This window comes from Oncorhynchus masou, chromosome 23 (genome assembly GCF_036934945.1).
Source record: "Oncorhynchus masou masou isolate Uvic2021 chromosome 23, UVic_Omas_1.1, whole genome shotgun sequence".
In the NCBI taxonomy this organism is placed as follows: Eukaryota; Metazoa; Chordata; class Actinopteri; order Salmoniformes; family Salmonidae; genus Oncorhynchus; species Oncorhynchus masou.
In genome coordinates, this window is record NC_088234.1 from 31,562,429 (window position 1) to 31,586,355 (window position 23,927).

The following is a 23,927-nucleotide window of genomic DNA, read 5'->3' on the forward strand; positions in this document are numbered from 1 at the left end:
CTAGTTACATTATTATGTACTCATGGTCATTTTTGGTCATTTTTCCAGTGTTTCATTTCCTTTGAAGGGAAAGGCACTCACTTTTGTACATCTTCTAATCCTCTCTTCACCCACCCTCTCTCTCTCTATCTCTCTCTCTTTCTTCCTTACTAATCTCTAGGGTCACAGGTTCACCTGTAACTCCAGTCATAGAGATTACCTCTAATTAGGGGTTGCTAATTAGAAGAGTCCCTCTTCTCTTTTCCTCTTTCCCCCTCTTTCTCTCGTTCTTTCTGCCTTCTGACCGACTGGCTGCAAACATCACATCTCCTGTTCCGGCATTGATCTAAGCATTCCTGGGACTTCAGGCCGTGATGGGTCTCCTTTTCTGGAAGTTTTTGCATCAGTAGGCTTTGTGTGCTGCCTCATTGAGATTTGCTTAATTCCCCCTCTCTCTCTTCTTTGTTTTTGCCCATCTAAGCAGAGGATTAGGGGCGCCCTTTATGATGGTTCTGTGATGGACTGGGGTTGTGTTTGGTGGTGGGCGGTTGATAGGCGGTCTGGGTGGGATTGGGGTAAATAGACTACTATATTACATTGTGTTCTGTATTACATAAGTAACGCACTGGAATCCAAATAAGAGGGATTACCCCAGCTCCCGCTCTTGTACCTAAACTTGAAGACTCACTCGCAGTCTAGTACACGTGTAGGTTAACCTCAGGACAGGATATCCCAGTTTATTTCTGAGGCCTGAGGTCACCTAAAAGTTATTTAAATGCCAAAGTCAACAGAGCGTGTGTGCGTGAGCCAGGCAGGTCTTGTGTTTTACAGGACAAACGCGTGTATTTTGAAGAAGTGTTGAACCCTGTCTGGGAAAGCAATGGGGGTTGTGTATAATGGCTCTGGCTAAGACCCAGATGCAGACACAGGAGGCTGATAGTACGAGTCTCAGAGTTGATTAAAGTAGGGGCAGGCAATTGGTAGGTTAAGGCAGGCAAAGAGTCGTAATCCAAATCAGAGTCAGGCAGGTACAGGATGGCAGGCAGGGCCAGGACAGGCTGGAAACAGGATACAAAGAGCTGTAAGACAGGGGTTTAATTATAGATTCATGGAAAGTGGGATGTATGCGACAGAAGGCTTATAGAAAAGAAGGGAAAGTTTGTGGGACTCCAGAGTGGAAAGCCATACCCTCTGCCCAAGACTGTAGCGGGGAGCAGGGATTCGGTGGCGGTCCGCCTGTCGTCGATACCTGGAGGTGGTCTTGAGAAGAGTGGCCCAGGCTCTCTTCCAGGTAGTGGGACAGGGACGTACTAACATCTGGGCAGAAGGTATGCTGACCTCTTGCTCTGGGAAGAGTGGGGGCTGATACCCCAGGGAACACTCAAAAGGCGTGAGACCAGTAACAGAAAAGGGAAGGGTGTTGCGGGCATATTCCATCCACACTAGTTGCTGGCTCCAGGTTGTGGGATTGGTGGAGATGAGGCAAGAGTTGTCTCCAAGTCGTGATTGGCTCGCTCCAACCGGCCATTAGACTGGGGATGAAAACCAGAGGACAGGCTAGCCGACGACCCAATGAGGGTGCAGAACGCCTTCCAGAACCGGGATGAGAACTGAAGACCGCGATCGGAGACCATGTCGACTGGAAGTCCATGGATCCAGAAGACGTCTCCTTCTCTGAGGAAGGGGGATATAATGGGCGGCTTTGGAAAACCTATCCACTACCGTAAAGATGGTGGTGTTGCCATCTGACAGAAGGAGGTCCCTGACAAAGTCCAGTATATTGGACCAGGGGCGATGAGGAATAGGGAGTGGTTGGAGGCCAGCTGGAGCTTGTCGCAGAGTCTTGTTCTGCGCACACACAGTGCAGGCTGCAACAAATGCAGAGATGTCAGGAACCATTGGGTGTAAGACGGAAGCCAAGGTCTGACAGGAGCCAGGATGACAGGTGAGTCTCGGGGAATGTGCCCATACCAGACCAAGGGCAGAGTCCATGACTAACATCCGGTTAGTTGGGCCCCCTCCCCGGGGTCCTGCTGGGAACACTGTGCCTTGCGGACCAGACTCTCTATTACCCAGATGATAGCAGCCACTAGACAGGAAGTAGGGAGGATGATGTCAGGGTCCGATGGTTTAGTAACGGGGCTGTACAGATGTGAGAGTGCATCAGGCTTCACATTCTTGGACCCTGGGTGGCAGGATATAGGAAATGAGTAAATAACAGGGCCCATTATGGTCCAGCCACACCAAGAATGGATGTTCTGCCCCTTCTAACCAGTGCCTGCACACCTCCAACACCATCTTAACTGTGAGTAATTCTCAGTTTTCCACATCATAGTGCCTCTCAATGGGGTTAATATGATGGGAAAGGAAGGCACAGGGATGCAGCTTCTGGTCCTGGGCAGAACATTGGGATAGGAAAGCCCCCACTCTGACATCCAAAGCGTCGACCTCCACCACAAACTGACTGGATGGGTCTGGATGGATTAAGATGGGAGCTGTAGTGAATCGCTGCTTGAGGTCTGAACGCCCAGTCAGCTGCTGGAAACTGTATGAACAAAACCTTGGGTGATGTGAGTGCAGAGAGGGGGAAGCAAGAGTGCTGTAACCCTGGACAAAATGACGGTAGAAATTAGCAAACCCCAGGAAACATTGCAGCTGCACTCTGGATGTGGTTTGAAGCCAATCCACCACTGCTGTCACCTTGTCAGGGTCCATCTGAATATTTCCTGCAGGGATGATGTATCCTAGGAAGGAGATGGTGGAGTGATGGAATTCTTATTTCTCCACCTTCACGAAAAGCTGGTTCTACAGGAGACGCTGGAGGACCTGTCGGACATGGAGGACATGCTCTTGAGCTGACCGGGAATAAATGAGGATGTCTTCGAAGTAGACAAACACAAATCGGTTCAACATGTCACAGAGCACATCATTGACCAGGGCCTGGAACACTGCAGGAGCGTCGGCATCACCAGGTACTCGTAGTGCCCACTAGCCGTGTTAAAGTCTGTCTTCCACTCATTTCCTTACCGTACCCGAACCAGATGGTGGGCATTCCGAAGGTCCAACTTGGATAAGATGACCTCCCCCAGAGAGGCTCGAAAGCCGAGGAGATGAGTGGTTGCGGGTAATGGTTTTTAACCATAATGTCATTAAGACCCCAGTAGTCATTACACGGACGCAGGGTCTTGCCTTCTTCTCCACAAAGAAGAACCCTGTGCCAGTGTGGGAATCAGATGGACACGTAATACCTGCAGCAAGAGAGTCCTCAATGTACCCTTCCATCGATTTGGTGACCGGATAAGGAATAAAATCAACCCGAGGCGGTGCAGTGCCCGGGAGAAGGTTGATAGCACAGTCGTAGGACCGATGCAGAGGAAGAGGCAGAGTTGAAAACCTCCCGTAAGTCCTGGTACTCCGCGGGAACGGCAGAGAGATCTTAGGCTTTACACAAGCCCACAAGGAGACGTCCCGGGGCAGGCTGGGCTGACTTCAGACAATGTGCATGGCAAAACAGACTCCAACCCATGATGTAACCCATAGCCCAGTCAATTAGGGGGTTGTGCCTCTGGAGCCATTAAAACCCCAAAACCATGGGTACATGGGGAAACTCCAGGAGCAGAAACTGCATCGACTCACTGTGGTTGCCTGACACTCGGTTGATGGGAACCTTATTGTGGGTGACTCTGCCAATAGAACGCCCATCCAGGGCTCTGACATCCATTGGGATGGAAAGGGGTTGAGTGGAGATTCCCAGCTCTGACACCATGGTAGTGTCTATAAAGCTTTCGTCAGCCCCAGTCAAAGAGCACCCGGATGGATTTGGACTGGTATCCCCACAACAGGGTAGCATAGAGTGGGTTACGAGAATTGAGAGATTGGTAAACTCCCCGTTCGGCTCACCAGTGGACTCGCACTTACTGATGAGCCTGGTATTTTAATGGGCAGGTAGATAAGAAATGTCCCTTAGCTCCACAATACAGACAGCTCTTGGTATTCAGTCTGCATAAACACTCAGCAGGAGACAATCTATCCCTGCCCAGTTGCATGGGCTCCGGAGAAGAGTAGACAGCCCTCTGTGATTTCTGAGGGAAATCGGGTGACACCGGATTCTCTCAGAAATGTAGACTTTGGGGATTTTCCGGATTCCTCGGAGGCGAGGGAGTCGAGGTCCATGGCCAGCTCCTGAACTGTGAGCGCGTATTTAATCACCTCCGATAATCCGGGTTCCAGGCACTTTCAGCCGCGAATGTGCAAAAATCTACTGCGTCGTCTGCCACACTACCGGAGTCTTGACGTTGCTGGAGCAGCTTACGAGCAGCCTCTCTCCAGGACAACGAAGAATCAAACACTTTTCGTACCTCCGCCACAAACTCCTCTAGACTGAGGCAAATGGTGGCCTGTTGTTCCCACAACGCCGTAGCCCAGAGAGTGCCCTCCCGGACATCAGCGTTATCAGGTACGCTTTCTTTGAGCAGTCCGAGGGAAATGAAGAAGGCTGTAGCTCGAAGATGAGGGAGCACTGGGAGAGAAACGGCTGGCAGGTTCCATAATCTCCAGCGTAGCGCTCCGGAGGAGATGAGCAAGGTTTTCAGGACACTGTTGTATGCTGGGAAGAAGTGCCGCTGGTGGTGGGTTGCTAAGAGTCTGGAGGATTACTATTGTGACTTGTTGTGTAGTTGGGAATCTGTGAAATGGCTCCAGTAATGTATTGAACGCATGGTCATGGCCAGGGTGTGGAGTACTTAATGGGACGACATGAACAGACAAACAGAAAATGCAGGTATAAATACACTTGAGGTAATGGGAGACACCTGGTGGGGGTTGGAGACAATCCCAAGACAGGGGAAACAGATCTGTGTGTGTGTGTGCTGTGTCACCACAACTCCAGCTGCTTTTGTATCAGATCATTCTTGATTCTGCTGTAACACCATGTCTGACACATGCTTTCGCCCTGCCCCACGGCACTGTGCGTAGTAGAGTGTCCAGTTGTCGTCGTAGCCACGCCGGCTCACTAACTCAAATTTAGGCTCCCGTCAAACAGGAAAATAAATGTTGACGGCAGTTCAATCATAACAGAAACTGTAAGCCAGGCGAATAAACTGCAGCTGTATTTAGACAGGGTAGATCAAGATAGATTTTCTTCACTGTCATTTGATTTGTTAACACAAAGGAACATTGACATCTCGAACATGTGTTTTTCTCAATAGGATATTCAGCAATGTGTTTTTTGTTTTATCTTTCAACTTCTCAAATATCGAGAAGTCCAACTTCAGTTTTATAGTCTCTGGATGTGTCTGAATTTCTTTGGAAAATATTTCAGTTCCTTCTAATATGAAATATTGAAACCGTACCTCAGAAGTGTTGAGAGGAAGACGAGGGTTAATTTGACACATGTACCTCAGGATTTTAAGAGCTTGTGCAAGTTCAGAGTGACTGGCATACGTTTGGGTAATTTTATTTTCTCTCCCCCTCACTCTCATTATTTCTCTCTCTTCCTCTCGCTCTCTCCCTCACCTCTCCGGTCCCAGCTAGCCGGTGGCTAGCGACTAGCTGGCTAATGATATTTGAATCTCAATAGCTGTGCTGATGAACTGAAATAGTAGACCTCTTGAGAGTCTTTATTTACTCGTCTTTAAGAGTGGCTGTCCTGTTCAGTTGAGTTATGACACCGCCATATGGTTACGGTTGACAGGGAACTAGTTTGTCGCACGTTGACGTCACTCCCCTTGTATCCATACGCACACATGCTATCGTTGCCTTGACATCTGTTGTTAACCTGATCATCTATTTGGTTTAGACCCAGGGTTCCAACTCTCTAGGGATTGCTAACAGATGATCCAGGGTTGAGTTAAGGGATTAGGATATGATAACATAAGGCAGGCATGTATACGAATGTGTTTACCCAATAAAGTAAGCTAATGGAGTTTCTTTGGGGAATAGTGAAATGTCTGGTCATGGTACATTGGGGGAAGATTTGGTGTGAGAGGTTAACTTTCTTTTGGTATCAAATACAGTCGGCCTATGTGTCTGTTGTATTTGGGCAATGACTCGTGTCATTTTAGAACAGCGTGGCATGTGTTTTCTAGACGGTAAATGAGACGCGTGTGTGTGTCTCTCTCCTGGAGAGTAGAAGGTCTGTCTTATATTGAATGGGAGGTAATATTTGTCTGTTTCAACCATATGCTGTTTAATAGCATTTCTCTCTTATCCCCTCTCGCCCCCCGCATCTCCCCACCACTTAATCCCCACCAGCCACCGAAACCCATATCCACACGCAGATCCAGTTACCCTGCCCATAGGCACCCAATGCAGTCCCTCCGGTGTCTGTGTGTGCATGCATGCCTGTGTTAATAAGTGAGTGCATGTGTGAGATCACGTGTGTGTGTGTGTGTGTGTGTGTGTGTGTGTGTGTGTGTGTGTGTGTGTGTGTGTGTGTGTGTGTGTGTGTGTGTGTGTGTGTGTGTGTGTGTGTGTGCATATCACCACAGTTTCAAATCATCAGAGGCTAGCTCCCGTCAGTCTCATGCTAAAGTCTTTATATCATACCATCTTTACTCTGTGTTGTCTTTCTTCTTCCTTCTGACCAGATAGTATAGCCTTACACTGGGTCTGCTCATGTATTCTGAGACAACTCCGGAGGTTTCGCAGGGGAGCTCTCTCCCTGGGCTTAGTTGTGCTGCCACTTGGCTTCTCTCTGGAGCTGACTGGGCGGTCAGTGGGGGTGCCATGGGAAAACAGCTCATCACTCACAAGATTCTCTGACCGGTCACTTTCTCTCCCACTAGGCTATAGGCTCCATCTGTACAGCTGATAATTACAGTAGGATCAATATGCCCTCTAGCCACTGTTCTATAGTCATATGCCCTCTAGCCACTGTTCTACAGTTTTACATTTTATCCAACAATGGTTAAATGAGGACTGGAGGAGTGGAAGCTGATCCAAGATCTTTTCCTAAGGGCAACTTCTACACTGAGACAGAATTACAGGGTCTTCTCTATTAGCTCGCCAGTCAATTACAAAATAAAATGTTATTTGTCTCATGCTTTGTAAACATGACTAAAAGTTAAAGTTAAGATAAATAGAAATGGTGACATGAGGAATAAATACACAGTGAATAACGAGTACAAATGAACATGGCTATATACAGGGAGTACCAGTACAGAGTTTATGTGCAGGGCTATGAGGTAATTGAGGTAGCTATGTACGTATAGGTAAGGGTAAAGTGACTCGGCAACAGGACAGTTAATAGACTGAGCAGTAGCAGCGGTGTATGTGGAGCAGTAGCAGCAGTGTATGTGGTTAGTGGGAAAGTGTGTGTGGCGTCAGTATGCATGTGTGCGCATGGTATGTGTGTGTGTGTGTGTGGGAGTCTAGTGTGAGTATGTGTGTGTTGGGGTGTCAGTGTAAGTACTGTATATGTGAGTGTGTGGGTAGAGTCAGCGCAAGAGAATTAGTTAAAACAATTGTCAATGCAGGTATGCCGGGTAGCCATTTGATTAGGTATTTAGCAGCCTTGTTTAGCAGTCTCATGGCTTGGGGTAAAGCTGTTCAGGGTCCTGTTGGTTCCAGACTTGCTGTATGGTAGTAGAGTGAACAGTCTGTGGCTTGGGTGGTTGGAGTTTTTGAAAACATTTTGGGCCTCTGACACCGCCTGGTTTAGAGGTCATTCATGGCAGGGAGCTCAGCCCCAGTGATGTACTGGGCCGTACTCAACACCCTCTGTAGCGTCTTGTCATCGGGTGCCATACCAGGCGGTGATGCAGCCAGTCAAGATGCTCTCAATGGGGCAGCGGTAGAAATATTTGCGGATCTGAGGGCCCATGCCAAATCTTTTCAAGTCTCCTGAAGGGTAAGAGGTGCTGTCGTTTCCTCTTCACAATTGTGTGGGTGTGTGTGGACCATGTTAATTCCTTAGTGATGTGGACACAGAGGACCTTGAAGCTCTCGACCCGTTCCACTCCAGCCCCAACGATGAGGATGGGGGAGTGCTTTTCCTTTAGTCCACAATCAGCTCCTTTGTCTTGCTGACATTGAGGGAGAGTTTGTTGTCTTGGCACCACACTACCAGGTCTCTGACCTCCTCCCTATAGGCTGCTTCATCATCATCGGTGATCAGTCCTACAATGTTGTGTTGTCAGCAAACTTGATGATGGGGTTGGAGTCGTGCGGGGCCATGCAGTCGTGGGTTAACAGGGAGTACAGGAGAGGACTAAGCATACACACCTATGGGGCCTCGTGTTGATGGTCAGCGTGGTGGATGTGTTGCAGCCTACCCTCACCACCTGGAGGCAGCCCGTCAGCACTTACAGTTGACTGGGGCAGCACTAGCAGGGCACAAATTTGATGAACTGACTTGTTGGAAAAGTGGCATCCTATGACAGTGCCACGTTGAAAGTCACGAAGCTCTTCAGTAAAGGCCGTTCTACTGCCAATGTTTGTCTATGGAGATTGCGTGCTTGTGTGCTCGATTTTATAAACCTGTCAGCAACGGGTATGGCTGAAACAGCCTAATCCACAAATTTGAAGGGGTGGCCACAGACTTTTGGCCATGTAGTGTATAAACAAATGAACCTTTACCAGTTGAATGTAGATATGAGTATAAGTGGTTTTTGTATTACAATATTTCTGAAATATTGTAACAAAATATGCAAACGAGACAGTATACATGTGCAAATACTGCCAATCCACTTTTCTAGAGACTGAATGAAGTTGGTATATTTTGGGAGGGCTTTCCTTTGGAGAACAAAAGAAAAAACCCATGACTATTCACAGATTGTTGATAAACACCCTCCTCATCTTTATATCTGTACTGCCGTGTATGAGAGATGCATTTCAGCATATATCTTCTAAGAGAATCTGAGAAACACATCATTTTCAAGATATCGACAATTGCTTCAGAAAATTCCGATGAATACTTCTCAGAACAAGCTCACAAACAAATGGTGAATGCACAAGATTTTGATGCTAAGATATGATCAATCAATATCCAAGACATCCTCAACCGTTATGGATGTTGCAGATATCGATGTAGTTGTCATGGTGCTCCAGTAGCAGTCTAAGCAGAGTGCTCCTTTAAACATGTAAATGTTTTGTTATTTTTAAGTGTTTTTAATTGTGTTTATCAGGTTTTGTTTTTGATTGTTTTTTTGTTGGCAACTCTTTTTGGCTTGGCTAGCTTCTGTATCTTAGCTTGGCTAGCTGTTCGAATGATGCTTCTGGACACTGTACCAGATTGTTTTTGTTTCACCTGACTGCTGGTCCCTGATCTTTTGAAAACACCTGAAGCTTTCACCTGAAGCTTGAGAGGAATGGGAGATGCAGGAGAGGAATGCAGTGCTTAGGCAGAGAGCTCGTAGTGAGGACGACTGGCTACTATTCTGAACTGTGTGCGGTGAGCTTTCTGGCACCCAGAGCAGGGTGCCACACATGGTAAAGGAGGCGAAGTCCAGTAGCTACATGACTCAGGCTGGAGAACAGAGTAGCCCTCTACAAGATTGTCACCGGACTCTTCATCAATCAATCTCCCTGACCAGCTTCCTCTGATCAAGCCATGGTTAACTGTCCTTCTCCATATTTGGAGGATGCATGCACTCAGACTTGGCCTGTACTGGTTGACCTAGCCAACTATAGCTAGGCTACTCATGATAATGGATTGCTTATTTGTTTTGTTTTATTGTTGCTTTTAAGCACTTGGAGATTGTTATGGAAATCGCTTTCGAAATTGAATACATTATTATAATGCTGAAAAAGGATACTGATTATGGAAATAGAGAAACCAGTATGGACCATCTACCATCTTGTTGAAAGTTGGCTTTACGGAGAATGTTTCAAAACGATCCGATGTAAGGTTCATGTTTTACAGAAATGTTTCCTCAAAAACGTTATGGATGTTACATTGTCTGTCCCAGTCAACCCCCTTATCTTTAAAAGATCGTAGAACATGCAAACAACACTCAAGACACTTCAATTTGCAAGCAACCAACACACACATCAACGAGAGTTTCCATTCACTCTCTAAATAGACGTCTTTCGTTCCATTCACCCTGTCGCCCCATCGCACCAGAATGATTTGGGTGTCTGCGAGAACGTATTGATTTTCCTGTGAAGTCAGAGACTGCGTGCCAACAGGCGACCTCTACACACAGGAAGTTTTCCTCATAAACAACATGCCCTCATAAACCCAATAACAGACCATCTTATTTTACTCCGCGTTTAACACCTTCCCCAACCAGCACCCCAGAACGGAACTTATCCGGCTTTTGTCTGCTTTGTCTGAAATACTTAATACATTCAAATGTTGTCATATGCAGAAGATTCTTTTCAGAAGTGCAGGTGTTTTGCATAGTTTCTCATTCTCAGCAAATCTGCTTTTCTATTAACAAAGTGACAGGACTTCAGAGGAATAGAAATGAACGTGGGACACGTTTTGTTGATGGTTGACTTCATGGTTGACAAGCTGGTGCCTTCATGGTTGTGCGTGTGTGCGTGCATGCATATGTGTGTGTGTGCGTGAGAGTGTGTGTGTGTGTGTGTGTGAGAGAGAGTGAACGGGAGACCTCTGCCATTGTTGAGGTTTTACAATGTAAGCCACATCCTGACAACTGGTTTCCAGGGTCTATTTTTAGCTCACAGTGCTCTAATTTTACCCCTTTTGGGTCGTATTCTGACGGGTGTTCTGATTTAGTGTGTGTTCCCCGGAACGCAGTGTCACCATGGGTCACTTCATTTCCTGTCACATGTCCCCATTGTAGCATTAAAACAGACACACACACACACACACACACACACACACACACATTGAGAATGATGCAAGACACACAAGCTGAGAATATGACAACTGAGAGGAAGGGAATGGGATTTTGTGTTTTTATTTTTCTGAAATCACAGCAGGTGGCCAACCCAGAGAGATGTCAGAGTCTGAAAGTTCCATTGTTCTATTCAGAACACTTTTCAAAAATGTTGCTCAACTAAAACAAAATAGTAGTGTAAAACAAATTATAAGGAGGGCTTTGTAATACTTTCTACAGTGATAACTTCCCTCGGGTTGACAACATGGCATGTCTTTGTAGAAATGGAAGTGCTGAGAGGAGAAGTAGTGATGGGGGGGGAAAGAAATCAATACAGTTACATATCGCAAAATGTGTTTTGCTACTGTTGGTAGCATTAGCTAGCGCTAGTCAGACGTCGTGACCCAACATGTTTTCAGCACTTTCATTTCCCTGACTGATCAAAACTTGTTTTGTTATGCTCTCTCGTTTCTCTACAGTAGGCATATAGTGAGCAATATGTTTGGTAGGGGTGGGACGATACCAGTATTGCGATATTCGACAGTATCATGACAAGTAAAGAAAACACAAAGTGGATTTAATGGGATACTTCGGGATCTTTACAATGAGGCCCTTTATCTTCTTCCCCAGAGTCAGATGAACTCATGGATACCATTTATATGTCTCTGTGTTCAGTATGGAGGAAGTTATACATAGTTTCACGAGCCAATGCTATGCTAGCAAATGCTATGCTAGCAAATACCCATAGACTACCAGTCATTACCAAGTTGTTTGTGTCTCCAAGTCATGTGTGTTACTTGGTCATTTTTCAAGTCAACACAAGTCATTTCTGTTTTTTTATTAAATTTTTATTTAACCGTTATTTGACTAGGCAAGTAAATAAGGTATTTCTGTTTTTCATTTGTAATAAATTTGCCAACATTTCTTAAAACCTGCTGTAAAGAAGAACAAATTGTTATTTACAATGACAGCCTACCAAAAGGCCTCCTGCGGGGACCGGGGCTGGGATTAAAAATAGAAAAATCAAATAAAAATATATGACAAAACACACATCACGACAAGAGAGACAACAGAACACTACATAACGGAAATGACCAGGTAACAAGTTATTTCTGTTTCTGATTAGTATTCCTTCGCATAGGCATTCTTAAGGTGAGAATGCTTTGTGGCTTTTAGGTTGAATTCAACTGGTCCTTATCCTCATAAACAACCCCATAAACTCATGGTAAAATGTTTGCAAGCCATTAATCATTTTAGGAAGCTAGTGGGGAGAAGAAAAAAAGAGTGAGAGAATGAGAATATGGTAGGCCTTTCTCAGTGTTTGACAGTAAGACCTGACCTGCTCTGCTCTGCCCTGTGCTCTCTCGTAATCAATAGTTTAATGGCCTGATGCACCCATTTTTTGTTACGGTTAAGTACCTTTCTAGCTTGGTTTCCATCCAATTCATGCGAATATTCCCACCAGTGTGTGATGACGTAGAGCACACAAAATGTACTTTTTCGCGTATGTTGTCGCGTACAGAATTAAAAATAAAAATGATAATATACATTTCAATGCTTTTCCATCGCATCTTCAACTGTACAGATAGTTTTGTCACTAAAAATGTTGCGTTAAATAGCAAATCTGCCTAATCTGGTTTTGGCACGGGCTCAAGCATCAATCATCATGTCACCAGAATATGACCCTCGATATATTATTGGAAAGGAGCATCAAGATCACTGTGCTCTTTCACCACCCTGTGAAGTTCATCATAAATTATTTCATCTGTAGCCTAATAAACGGAATGGTTTCTCGCGTCGTAGTGGGAGGAATTACACATCATATCATCGCGTGACTCCATGTTCACTTCAATATGATGGTTATTATATCAATATTTGACCATTAATAAGGCGTTTCCACTGGATTTCTCGCATAATACATTTTGTGACACAAAAAGATCTCAACATGTCGAAAAACAATCATCTGTCGGCATTTATAAAATTGTTCAGAACCGCTGTCGTGATTTTGTTGTTGTAATTGAATGACTTTACTCACATAACTGTGGGTGGAAACTTAGTTGCTGTAATCGTTTTCCATTAAAATGGGCAAAAATAGCTTTTTAGCAACAAAAATATATATTTCTCAAGCAAGAATTTTGCTAGGACTATCTGGGAGTGGTCTGATTGGGGATGGGAAAACTGAAAATTAGAGTTTTTTGGCAGAGAGGTTTGGAACTCTATGTTATTGGTCTACGCCTGGTGATGTCACCAGGCAAGCTGAAACCATGCAAACCTGTTGATTAGAAAGTCCTGTGTAAATTGTATTTTCAACCAGCAACAATCAGGAAATAACACTGATCAAAGGTTTTCACACTTTTACCTAGTGGTGAGGGAGTTGGATTTGAGACCAGAGCAATGGTTGTTGTCACACTGGCACATAGATGGTATGTAAATGTGGAAATATGTAAATTGCTGTGAGGGAGGACGTCTGCTAAGCAAATAGATTGTATAACCTTTGTAAACACACAATTTAGTCAGGCGTAGCCTTAAATGTTTTTGTCTGCATGACAAGTTGCATGGAAGGTTGCATTTTGGTTAATTCTGTGATTTTGGATACACTATTTTGATGATAATGTAAATGATTTACTGAAATTATTACTTATATATCCTAGGTGTATTCATGACGTACAGTGTATATGGTTTGGAACACTCAACAGAAGTTTTGTCCAATCAAGTCTCTTTTCCAGTTAAAAAGTTTCTGTCCAATCACACACACTTGCCAATAATAGTTTTGCCAAGGAATGTGTGCTTTCCCCCCAGAGGACTCAGCCTGGGCTGTGGTCCAATTAAAAGTCTCCATTAGCTGCCACATTGCCAAGCAGCAACACTATAGCTAACTAAGGTGGCAAGTCTAGTTTCAGTAACAAGATCCAACATCAAAAACAGAAAGCCCCTTTCCCTACGCAAGCCAGTCTGTTACTAATGATTTGACTGAGAGTGACTGGTAGATATTGTTTGATGTCTTGGCTGGATAGATGGATGAACCTGAATTGTTTTGTTTATTCAGTGTTTTATTAACATAATCCATCATGATTGTTTGATGCTTACCATAGTGGTTTGGTCAATTGGGCACTGTTTCAAACCCTGATCAGTGTGTGTGTGTGTATGTGTGTGTGTGTGTTGTTTATTGTTCAAAAGCTTATGCCTTACTCATTGTATAGAGTCGAATGCGGTTCTAAGAAAGATTGTCTTATTCTCTCCATCCCAGCTGGTTTGTCACTCTCTCCTGAGTGTAGGGGCTGTGAACATAGAGTCGAGTCCATGTGTACACTACATTGTCAGCTGTATGTATGTTTTCAGTCGTGCATGTCTACAGTCGTGGCCAAAAGTTTTGAGAATGACATAAATATACATTTTCACAAAGTCTGCTGCCTCAGTTTGTATGATGGCAATTTGCATATACTCCAGAATGTTATGAAGAGTGATCAGATGAATTGCAATTAATTGCAAAGTCCCTCTTTGCCATGCAAATGAACCCCATTGAATCCCCTCGTTTTCCCTGAAAACATTTCCACTGTATTTCAGTCCTGCCACAAATTTTTAGGACCAGCTGACATCATGTCTCAGTGATTCTCTCCGGAGACCCAGGTTAACACAGGTGTGAGTGTTGACAAAAGGAGGACATCATGTCAGTGATTCTGGAGGTGTGATCACTCTGTCATGCTGTTGGAGTTTGAATAACAGACTGGAAGCTTCAAAAGGAGGGTGGTGCTTGGAGTCATTGTTCTTCCTCTGTCAACCATGGTTAGTTTTGTCCAATCAAGTCTCAGTTTTGTCCAATCAAGTCTCTTTTCCAGTTAAAAAGTTTGTCCAATCACACACACTTGCCAATAATAGTTTTGCCAAGTAATGTGGGCTTTGTCCCCAGTGGACTCAGCCTGGGATGTGGTCCAATTAAAAGTCTCCATTAGCTGCCACATTGCCAAGCAATAACACTATAGCTAACTAAGGTGGCAAGTCTAGTCTCCACTACCTGTAAGGAAACACGTGCCGTCATCATTGCTTTGCACAAGAAGGGCTTCACAGGCAAGGATATTGCTGCCAGTAAGATTTCACCTAAATCAACCATTTATCGGATCATCAAGAACTTCAAGGAGAGCAGTTCAATTGTTGTGAAAAAGGCTTCAGGGCACCCAAGAAAGTCCAGCAAGCGCCAGGGTCGTCTCCTAAAGTTGATTCAGCTGCGGGATCAGGGCACCACCAGTACAGAGCTCGCTCAGGAATGGCAGCAGGCAGGTGTGAGTGCATCTGCACGCACAGTGAGGCAAAGACTTTTGTAGGATGGCCTGGTGTCATGAAGGGCAGCAAAGAAGTCACTTCTCTCCAGGAAAATCATCAGGGACAGACTGATATTCTGCATAAGGTACAGGGATTGGACTGCTGAGGACTGGGGTAAAGTCATTTTCTCTGATGAATCCCCTTTCCGATTGTTTGGGGCATCCGGAAAAAAGCTTGTCCGGAGAAGACAAGGTGAGCACTACCATCAGTCCTGTGTCATGCCAACAGTAAAGCATCCTGAGACCATTCATGTGTGGAGTTGCTTCTCAGCCAAGGGAGTGGCCTCACTCACAATTTTACCTAAGAACACAGCCATGAATAAAGAATGGTACCAACACATCCTCCAAGAGCAACTTATCCCAACCATCCAGGAACAGTTTGGTGATGAGCAATGCCTTCCAGCATGATGGAGCACCTTGCCATACGGCAAAAGTGATAACTAAGTGGCTCAGGGAACAAAGCATCGATATTTTGGGTCCATGGCCAGGAAACTCCCCAGACCTTAATCCCATTGAGAACTTGTGGTCAATCCTCAAGAGGCGGGTGGACAAACAAAAACCCACAAATTCTGACAACTCCAAGCATTGACTATGCAAGAATGGGCTGCCATCAGTCAGGATGTGGCCCAGAAGTTAATTGACAGCATGCCAGGGCGGATTGCAGAGGTCTTGAAAAAAAAGGGTCAACTCTGCAAATATTGAGTCTTTGCATCAACTTCATGTAATTGTCAATAAAAGCCTTTGACACTCATGCAATGCTTGCAATTATACTTCAGTATTCCATAGTAACATCCAACAAAAATATCTAAAGACACTGAAGCAGCAAACTTTTTGGAAATTAATATTTGTCATTCTCAAAACTTTTGGCCACGACTGTACTCACAGTCTTGTATAGTGTGTGTGTGTGCACGTTTTTGTGTGTTTATAGCCTAAGCATAGGCATGCTTTCTTGAGTATGTGTGTTCCATTAGAGTGTATGCAGAGTGTGTCGCTCGCACAGACAGATTGGCACGGGCCTAGCCTCACACTGTCCTTTTGAAATGGAAACACGATTCTGATAGACTCATTTGCTGGGGGATTCTCTGGCGCAGAAATGAAAACAGTGTGGCATCTTGGCACGTGAGTGGAATAGCAATGGCATAAGCAGACAGTAAAATGGTGACACCATTAAGGAATGATAGATTTCACCTGGATTCACCTGATCAGTCTGTCATGGAAAGAGCATGTCTTGTGTTGTTCACATCATTCACAGTGTACACCTGTCAATGTCTTGCCAAATGGATGTTCATAAATGTGATTAATACACACGGCTCCACGCCAGTGACCTTTTAACTTGAGTTTGACCTTTTTAATATTTGTCCTTTGAACTCTCTCTCTTCCTTCAGACCCCTGTCTGACGGTGATGCCGCCATGCATGGGCGACGCAGACCGTTTCAGCCTGGAGGCCCTCCGGGTCATCCACAAACAGCTGGATGACGACAATGACGGGGGGATTGAGGTCAACGAGAGTGTAGAGGTGCGTGATACTAATACAGCATTAGTCTGTTTGTGTAATGATCTGGTCATGTCTGTTACCTGGACATTTCTGTCACCAAGTTGTTTGTGTCACCAAATCATGTGTTTTACTTGGTCATTTTTCAAGTCATCACTGTTAGCTGGTCATCACTGTTAGCTGGTCATTTGGGGCGGCAGGGTAGCCTAGTGGTTAGAGCGTTGGACTAGGAACCGTAAGGTTGCAAATTCAAACTCCCGAGCTGACAAGGTACAAATCTGTCGTTCTGCCCCTGAACAGGCAGTTAACCCACTGTTCCTAGGCCGTCATTGAAAATAAGAATTTGTTCTTAACTGACTTGCCTAGTTAAATAAAGGTCAAATGATTTTCTATTACCTGGTCATTTCCGTTACAAAGTTATTTCTGTTTCTGATAGTTTTCTTTCGAGTGGGCATTCTTAAGGTGGAATGCTTTGTGGCTTTTGGGTTGAATTGCACTGGGCCTTAGCCTCATAAACAACCCCATAAATTCATGTTTGCAAGTCAATAATCAGCTTAGGAAGCTAGTGGGGAGATAGTGGAGAGAAGGGAGGGAAAGAGAATAATAATAAAAAAGAGAGAATGAGAATATGGTAGGCCTTTCTCAGTGTGTTTGACAGTAATACCTGACCTGCTCTGACCTGTGCCCTCTCATAATCAATTTAGTTTAAACGCCCAATGTAACCATTTTAAATCAGTAAAAAATAATTTATTGGTTACAATTAAGTACCTCACTAGCTAGGTTTCCATCCAATTGGCGACAGATTGTCATGTGAATATTCCGACTTTTATGGTGTTTGTTTCATCAGATGGGCCTTTAATAAAAACACTAAGGGCTTTGGTCAGATTATCTCTCTGTGTGTGTGTGTGTGTGTGTGTGTGTGTGTGTGTGTGTGTGTGTGTGTGTGTGTGTGTGTGTGTCAAATCAAATTTATTTGTCACATACACATGGTTAGCAGATGTTAATGCAAGTGTAGTGAAATGCGTATGTGTGTGTGTGTGTGTGTGTCAAATCAAATTTATTTGTCACATACACATGGTTAGCAGATGTTAATACAAGTGTAGTGAAGTGTGTGTGTGTGTCAGGAGTCATTTTGAACTCGCCGAGCTGCAGTGGTGTGAGAAACTGTTATACCGTCGCCCTTGGCCCGGGGGGCATCTCAGAAGAGCAGGGGGGCGGCCATTTATGAAACCTTTTAAGGCCCCTAAGAGCAGATATGTTGGAGCTGGCCCCCGTCCAAGGAGGTGTGTGTGTGTGTGTGTGTGTGTGTGTGTGTGAGAGAGAATCAGAGTATGCGTGTACATTTGTGTGTGCTTGCGTGAATGTGTACACATACATTTATTGTGTGTGTGTACACATTTGTGTTTGTGTGTCCATGCATGTGTGTGACGGTGGATGACGGAGCAAGGTTTTGATCTTCGACTTTATAAGGGCAAAGAGGAGCCCCCCTTGTTTTTGGTGGCAGGGATCACCAGAATGATTTAGGAGCTCTTCCCTTCTGGAGTGCAAGAAGGCAAAGCGTTGGTCATTTTTCCAAGCCTTGAGCTGTCCTTAGATCAGATTTGAAGCCCGTAAGAGGACTGTTGTAGCTGATCCTAGATCAGAACCCAGGAGAAACTGGACCCTGGAGTATGTGACTATTCCCTGGGACATTGTTGCATGCATATTGGATTTACATGCTCTGGCCCACGTGACTGTCCCTGCTCTTTTCTCTTCTATCATGCTGTATCAAGATCATAACAGTCTTTGAAAGTTCATGCAATTATATAGACCTTTCCCAGAACATGTTTAGCAAAATTTGTTTGCTTCTTTCGTTATTGAAGAAATTAAATGATTAAATGCTTTAATCACTATTTAATAATGCCTTTTGGGGATTTTGTCAGGAAAGTGTTCAATTTACTTACATTTTTTTAATGGAACAAGTTTGTTTTTGATTAAATTGAGTCTGTTTTTAATTAAGTGTGACGAGAATAGTCCATGTGTGATCTCAGAGTTAAACCTCTTTATGACTCATTGGTTACTGTCATGACTGTAACCTCCATCCCTCTTCCTGGCAGTGGTGAGGTAACAGGGGTGACAGTGACGGGGGTGAGGATGGTGGCAGGTGAGATGATGAGGGTTGGGAAACGGAGGTCCATTTGGGGATGTCCTCACCCCCTAAAACCACATCTGGCCCAGGAAACATTACAACCCCCAACCCCTCCCCTAGTAGGGCTACTGTCTACAAATGCCTGTTTGACTGAGGAAGAGTTGGGCTTCAGTCAGCAAAGTTATATTCCGGTAGAGTCACTATTTCATTGACTTGGATTATATTTGTAATTTTGCACGCATTCTCAGACACAAACACACACATGCGCAAGCACACAAGTGCACACACGGGGGCATAATTTATTGAAGGAAGGACAGCTTGGCGAGAAGCTGACTTGTAGCATTGATCACAACTAGAGGATCCGTGGCTAGACATTCAGATCTCCTAAAAAAACACACACACACACACCGCTAACACACTGCCCCCACCCCACCCTCTCCCCCCTGCCTCACCCAGTTCTTCAACACACACTCAGACGGGGTCTAAAAAGCCCCCCCCTCTTCTTTGCCTTCAAGGTTTTTTGGAAAGTAAATCACTCATTTCACCTTGGTACTAAACAATAAGAACAGAGTTGCTAAGCTGTGGTGTCTCTGTGTGTAAAACCTTAATAAACAGACAAGGTCTTAAGAATAGAGTATAACATAAAAATATAAAGCAGAAAATACAGTTTTAATGATCATCATATACACTGGCTTTGATTACCACAGCATGTCTTCAGTGGGGTTTACACCTTCTCACCCACAACTCCCTTTGCATATGGTGGATTAGAATATGGAGAGAAGGAGGGGAGGCGGAGGTGTTTAGTAGTATGCTGAGGCCTGTTGCAGAGGTGAGGTCGGTCGGTCGCCAGGGACGGCAGCTGCAAAAACAGAATTCACGTCACACTGGAAGGGTGGTTGCGTGTGCGAGTGTGTGCATGCGTGCCTTGAAAGGCTCTAGGAGATAGTATTTAAGACAGTATTTAAGTGTCCCAGTAGATTGGCTACATGTGAAGTGAGGGAAGCGCTCCCCGATCCAAAGACAGCCCAAGAATTTTACCCCTGTCAGTTGGAATCAGATCCGAAGGTCCAGGCAATGTCTTCTTTGAGACCACTGCAGATCTCTGTGTATGTGCGCTCGCATGTGTAAGCAATGCGTGCTAGTGTGTGTGTGTGTAAGCCCATATCCATTTGAAGAAATGTCTCTCATTATCTGGAGATGTCTGAACACAAGTAGTTGAACACAAGATATATATATATATATATATATAGTACCAATCAAAAGTCTGGACACAGCTACTCATTCAAGGGTTTTTCTTTATTTTGACTATTTTCTAAATTGCAGAATAATAGTGAAGACATCAAAACTATAACACATATGGAAGTGTTAAACAAATCAATATATTTTAAATTATTCAAAGTAGCCACCCTTTGCCTTGCTGACAGCTTTGCACACTCTTGGCATTCTCTTAACCAGCTTCATGAGGTAGTCACCTGGAACGCTTTTCCTTCACTCTGCGTGGTCCAACTCATCCCAAACCATCTCAATTGGGTTGAGGTCAGGTGATTGTGGAGGCCAGGTCATCTGATGCAGCACCCCATCACTCTCCTTCTTGGTCAAATAGCCCTTACACAGCCTGGAGGTGTGATTTGGTTAATCGTCCTGTTGAAAAACAAATGATAATCCCACTAAGCGCAAACCAGATGTGATGGCGTATTGCTGCAGAATGCTGTGGTAGCCATGCTGGTTAAGTGTGCCTTGAATTCTAAATGAATAACTGTCAGTGTCACCAGGAAAGCACCATCACACCTCCTCCTCCATGCTTCACGGTGGATACCACACATGCAAAGATCATCCGTTCACCTACTCTGCGTCTCACAACGACACGGCAGTTGGAACCACAAATCTAAGATTTGGACTCATCAGACCAAAGGACTGTTCTCCACTGTTCTAATGTCCATTGTTCATGTTTCTTGGCCCAAGCAAGTCTCTTCTTCTTATTGGTGTCCTTTAGTAGTGGTTTCTTTGCAGCAATTTGACCATGAAGGCCGGATTCCCAGAGTCTCCTCTGAACATTTGATGCTGAGATGTGTCTGTTACTTGAACTCTGTGAAGCATTTATTTTGGCTGCAATTTCTGAGTCTGGTAACTCTAATTAATTTATAATCTGCAGCAGAGGTAACTCTGGGTCTTTCTTTCCTGTGGCAGTCCTCATGTGAGCCAGTTTCATCATTGAGCTTGATGGTTTTTGCGACTGCACTTGAAGGAACTTTCAAAGTTCCCGATTGACTGACCTTCATGTCTTAAAGTAATGATGGACTGTCATTTCTCTTTGCTTATTTGATATTTTCTTGCCATAATATGGACTTGGTCTTTCACCAAATAGGGCTATCTTCTGTATACCACCACAACCTTGTCATAACCCAACTGATTGACTCAAACACATTAATTTGTGGAATTTCTTTCCTTCTTAACTTTTAACAAGGCACATCTATTTATTGAAATGCATTCCAGGTGACTATCTCATGAAGCTGATTGAGATAATGTCAAAGCTGTCATCAAGGCAAAGGGTGGCTCCTTTGAAGAATCTCACATTTAAAATATATTTTGATTTGTTTAACACTTTTTGGGGGGTTATTACATGATTCCATGTGTTATTTCATAGTTTTGATGTCTTCACTATCATTATACAATGTAGAAAATAGTAAAAATAAAGAGAAACCCTTGAATGAGTAGGTGTGTTCAAACTTTTGAATTGTGCGCATTTCTTTTTCTTCACAATTTTTTAAAATCAGATCCTAATGAATGAATCTATTATTTCAAAACCCATTTAGTACTCTAAGGTGTTATAGTGTAAAAAGGGGGTTTCAGTTATAATTCTGAATGACTTGGTGAAGAGAAATATTACGATATTGGCAAACTTTTAAATTTCAAGACATGATTGAGTTTATGATAATTGGTTGTCTTCTGTCATGGTGACTGACAGACTGAACGACATGGACTGAGTCAAAAACAGAGCGAGACAGAGAGGGGGGGGATCTGCGATCGTAAAACAGATGGAGTATGATGGAGCGAGGGAAAGAGATGAGAAGAGATGGATGAATAGAGAGAAGAAGAGTGTGCGATGGATGGAGCGAGAAATGGATAGAGACAGACAGTTGTATAACAAGATTCAGTAGATACTGTATCAGTAGTGAGTTACAGTAAGTTGTTCGAAAGGGCAAGAGAGGCTCATGGGAAGACTCTTTCGACCAATCTGGAATCTACCTCTGAAAACAAGTTCTTTGTGTGTGTGTGTGTGTGTGTGTGTGTGTGTGTGTGTGTGTGTGTGTGTGTGTGTGTGTGTGTGTATATATATTTACCTTTCTGTCCATGTGAGATGATCATTTCCTGGTCATATGTCCGGTGACTTAGCTACCAAATTACCTATTTAAAAAAAGAAAAGCCAATTGTATAACATCAATAGCAAACAAATTGAAGTTATGCAATTGATCAATGTGTTCGTTAACAAATAAATATCCACTTATGACATTTATCAATGTGTTTGCGAGGAAAAACACTTCAACTAAAATGGGTCAATAGTATTGTTTCTTGTAGTTCAGACACACCAATAGGATTGTCAAACGTTTCCCTTCCGACAGTACTTATCACTTCTGAACACAGTTGTTGAGTCATTCTATGTTGTGTTCACACAGCAAAGACCTTGAAGTCGTCAGCCAGTCAGCCTTGTTAAAATACTCCAAACCAGTAGCTTTGTTTGGCAATGCATGTCCGTGTATCTGTTGTATCTTGTAGTACAAATGTTTCCCCAGTTTTATTGTATTATCATGTTGATTTGTTAATTGTATGTTCTCATCCCAACATTTGCTAGCTAGCTAACTAATAAACTAGTGCACATTTTCAAAACGACTGGGAAAAAATATCCTTCAAGCACAAAACTCCTTAGCTGGACGTAAAAGACTCTAGAATTTTTATTTTATTATGCAGCTTTATTGTTTTATTTACAACAATTATAATGTAAATGGTGTATTAGACTGGAAAGATGTGCTCTATTTTTATTTTTCCTTTTTCTTATCACTCCCACATGTGGAGGTTCGTGATCTCTGATTTGGTCAAAGTCATGTTTGTTGGCCACTGCCAAACATTGTGATTCTAATAGTAGAAACAGCAGGTGTTTCGGTACCAGTTCGGTACCCAGCATCTATGTATTTTGTTCTAGCAAGAGAAGGAATGACTTCCTACTGTGATAACTACCTATAGGCAGTCAGATTCTCTGTGTGTTTCATGATTTAGCAAACACACATTCAATTAAAGACTTTGTCAATGTGTTTGTTTGCAAACAAACTCCAACATTGTTAATATGTTTGTATATGAATAGTCTCATGCATGCAAACAGGCACTTCTTAACCAACAGCCTGTGGTTAACAAGGTTAGAAAATGAGACACTGCATCACAGTGTTAAAGGCGTCACCACAGACCTAGGTTCGATCCCAGGCTGTATCACAACCGCTCATATTCGGGAGTCCAATAGGACTGCACACAATTGGCCCAGCGTCATCCGGGTTAGGGGAGGGTTTGGCCTGGGGGGCTTTACTTGGCTCATTACGCTCTAGCGAGTCCTTGTGGCGGGCTGGGCACCTGCAGGCTGACCTCGATTGTCAGTTGACTGGTGTTTCCTCCTAAACATTGTGGCTGGCATCCGGGCAGGTGTTAAGAAGCGTGGTTTGGTGGGTAATGTTTCGGAGGATACATGACTCGATCTTTGCCTCCCGAGCCCGTTGGGGAGTTTCATTGATGAGACAAGATCGAAATTGGGGATAAAAAAAAAGTATTATGGGCAAAAAAATCTAATTGCGATTTTTATATATATATATATATACATTTTTTTGTACCAAATATTGTGAATTTACTTACGATTATATATCAAAACGGTTGGAATCATAAAATTAGAATGATCATTATATTTCTATGGTTGGAATACAGTGGGCATTTGGAATGGAGTTTTGTTTGGCATGACAACGAATGAAAAAGTAATGGAGGAGATGGTTGTGACAGAGTAGGAACCACAGTTTGTGGAACCCTTTTGGATTCCATGTAGAACCCTCTGTGGAAACATGAATATGTTCTTTCTTCCTAGCACATTAAATATTGCCAGTATATTCCAGTAACTTATCTCAACACATAGCAAGACCACAAGATATAACAGCAATTAATTGCATAGACAGTCCAACCCACATAACCCACAC

General features: G+C 43.8%; 1 protein-coding gene across 2 annotated transcripts in view; it reads left to right on the plus strand.

Moving 5' to 3' along the window:
• The window catches only part of LOC135510745 (stromal interaction molecule 2-like), an 84,116-nt gene that overhangs the window by 27,589 nt on the left and 32,600 nt on the right, over positions 1–23,927 (plus strand). For both annotated transcript variants that reach the window (XM_064931917.1, XM_064931918.1), the window contains exon 2: positions 16,468–16,598. In XM_064931917.1, the coding sequence (XP_064787989.1) occupies positions 16,468–16,598 (131 nt within the window). The remainder of the gene's footprint in view (positions 1–16,467; positions 16,599–23,927) is intronic.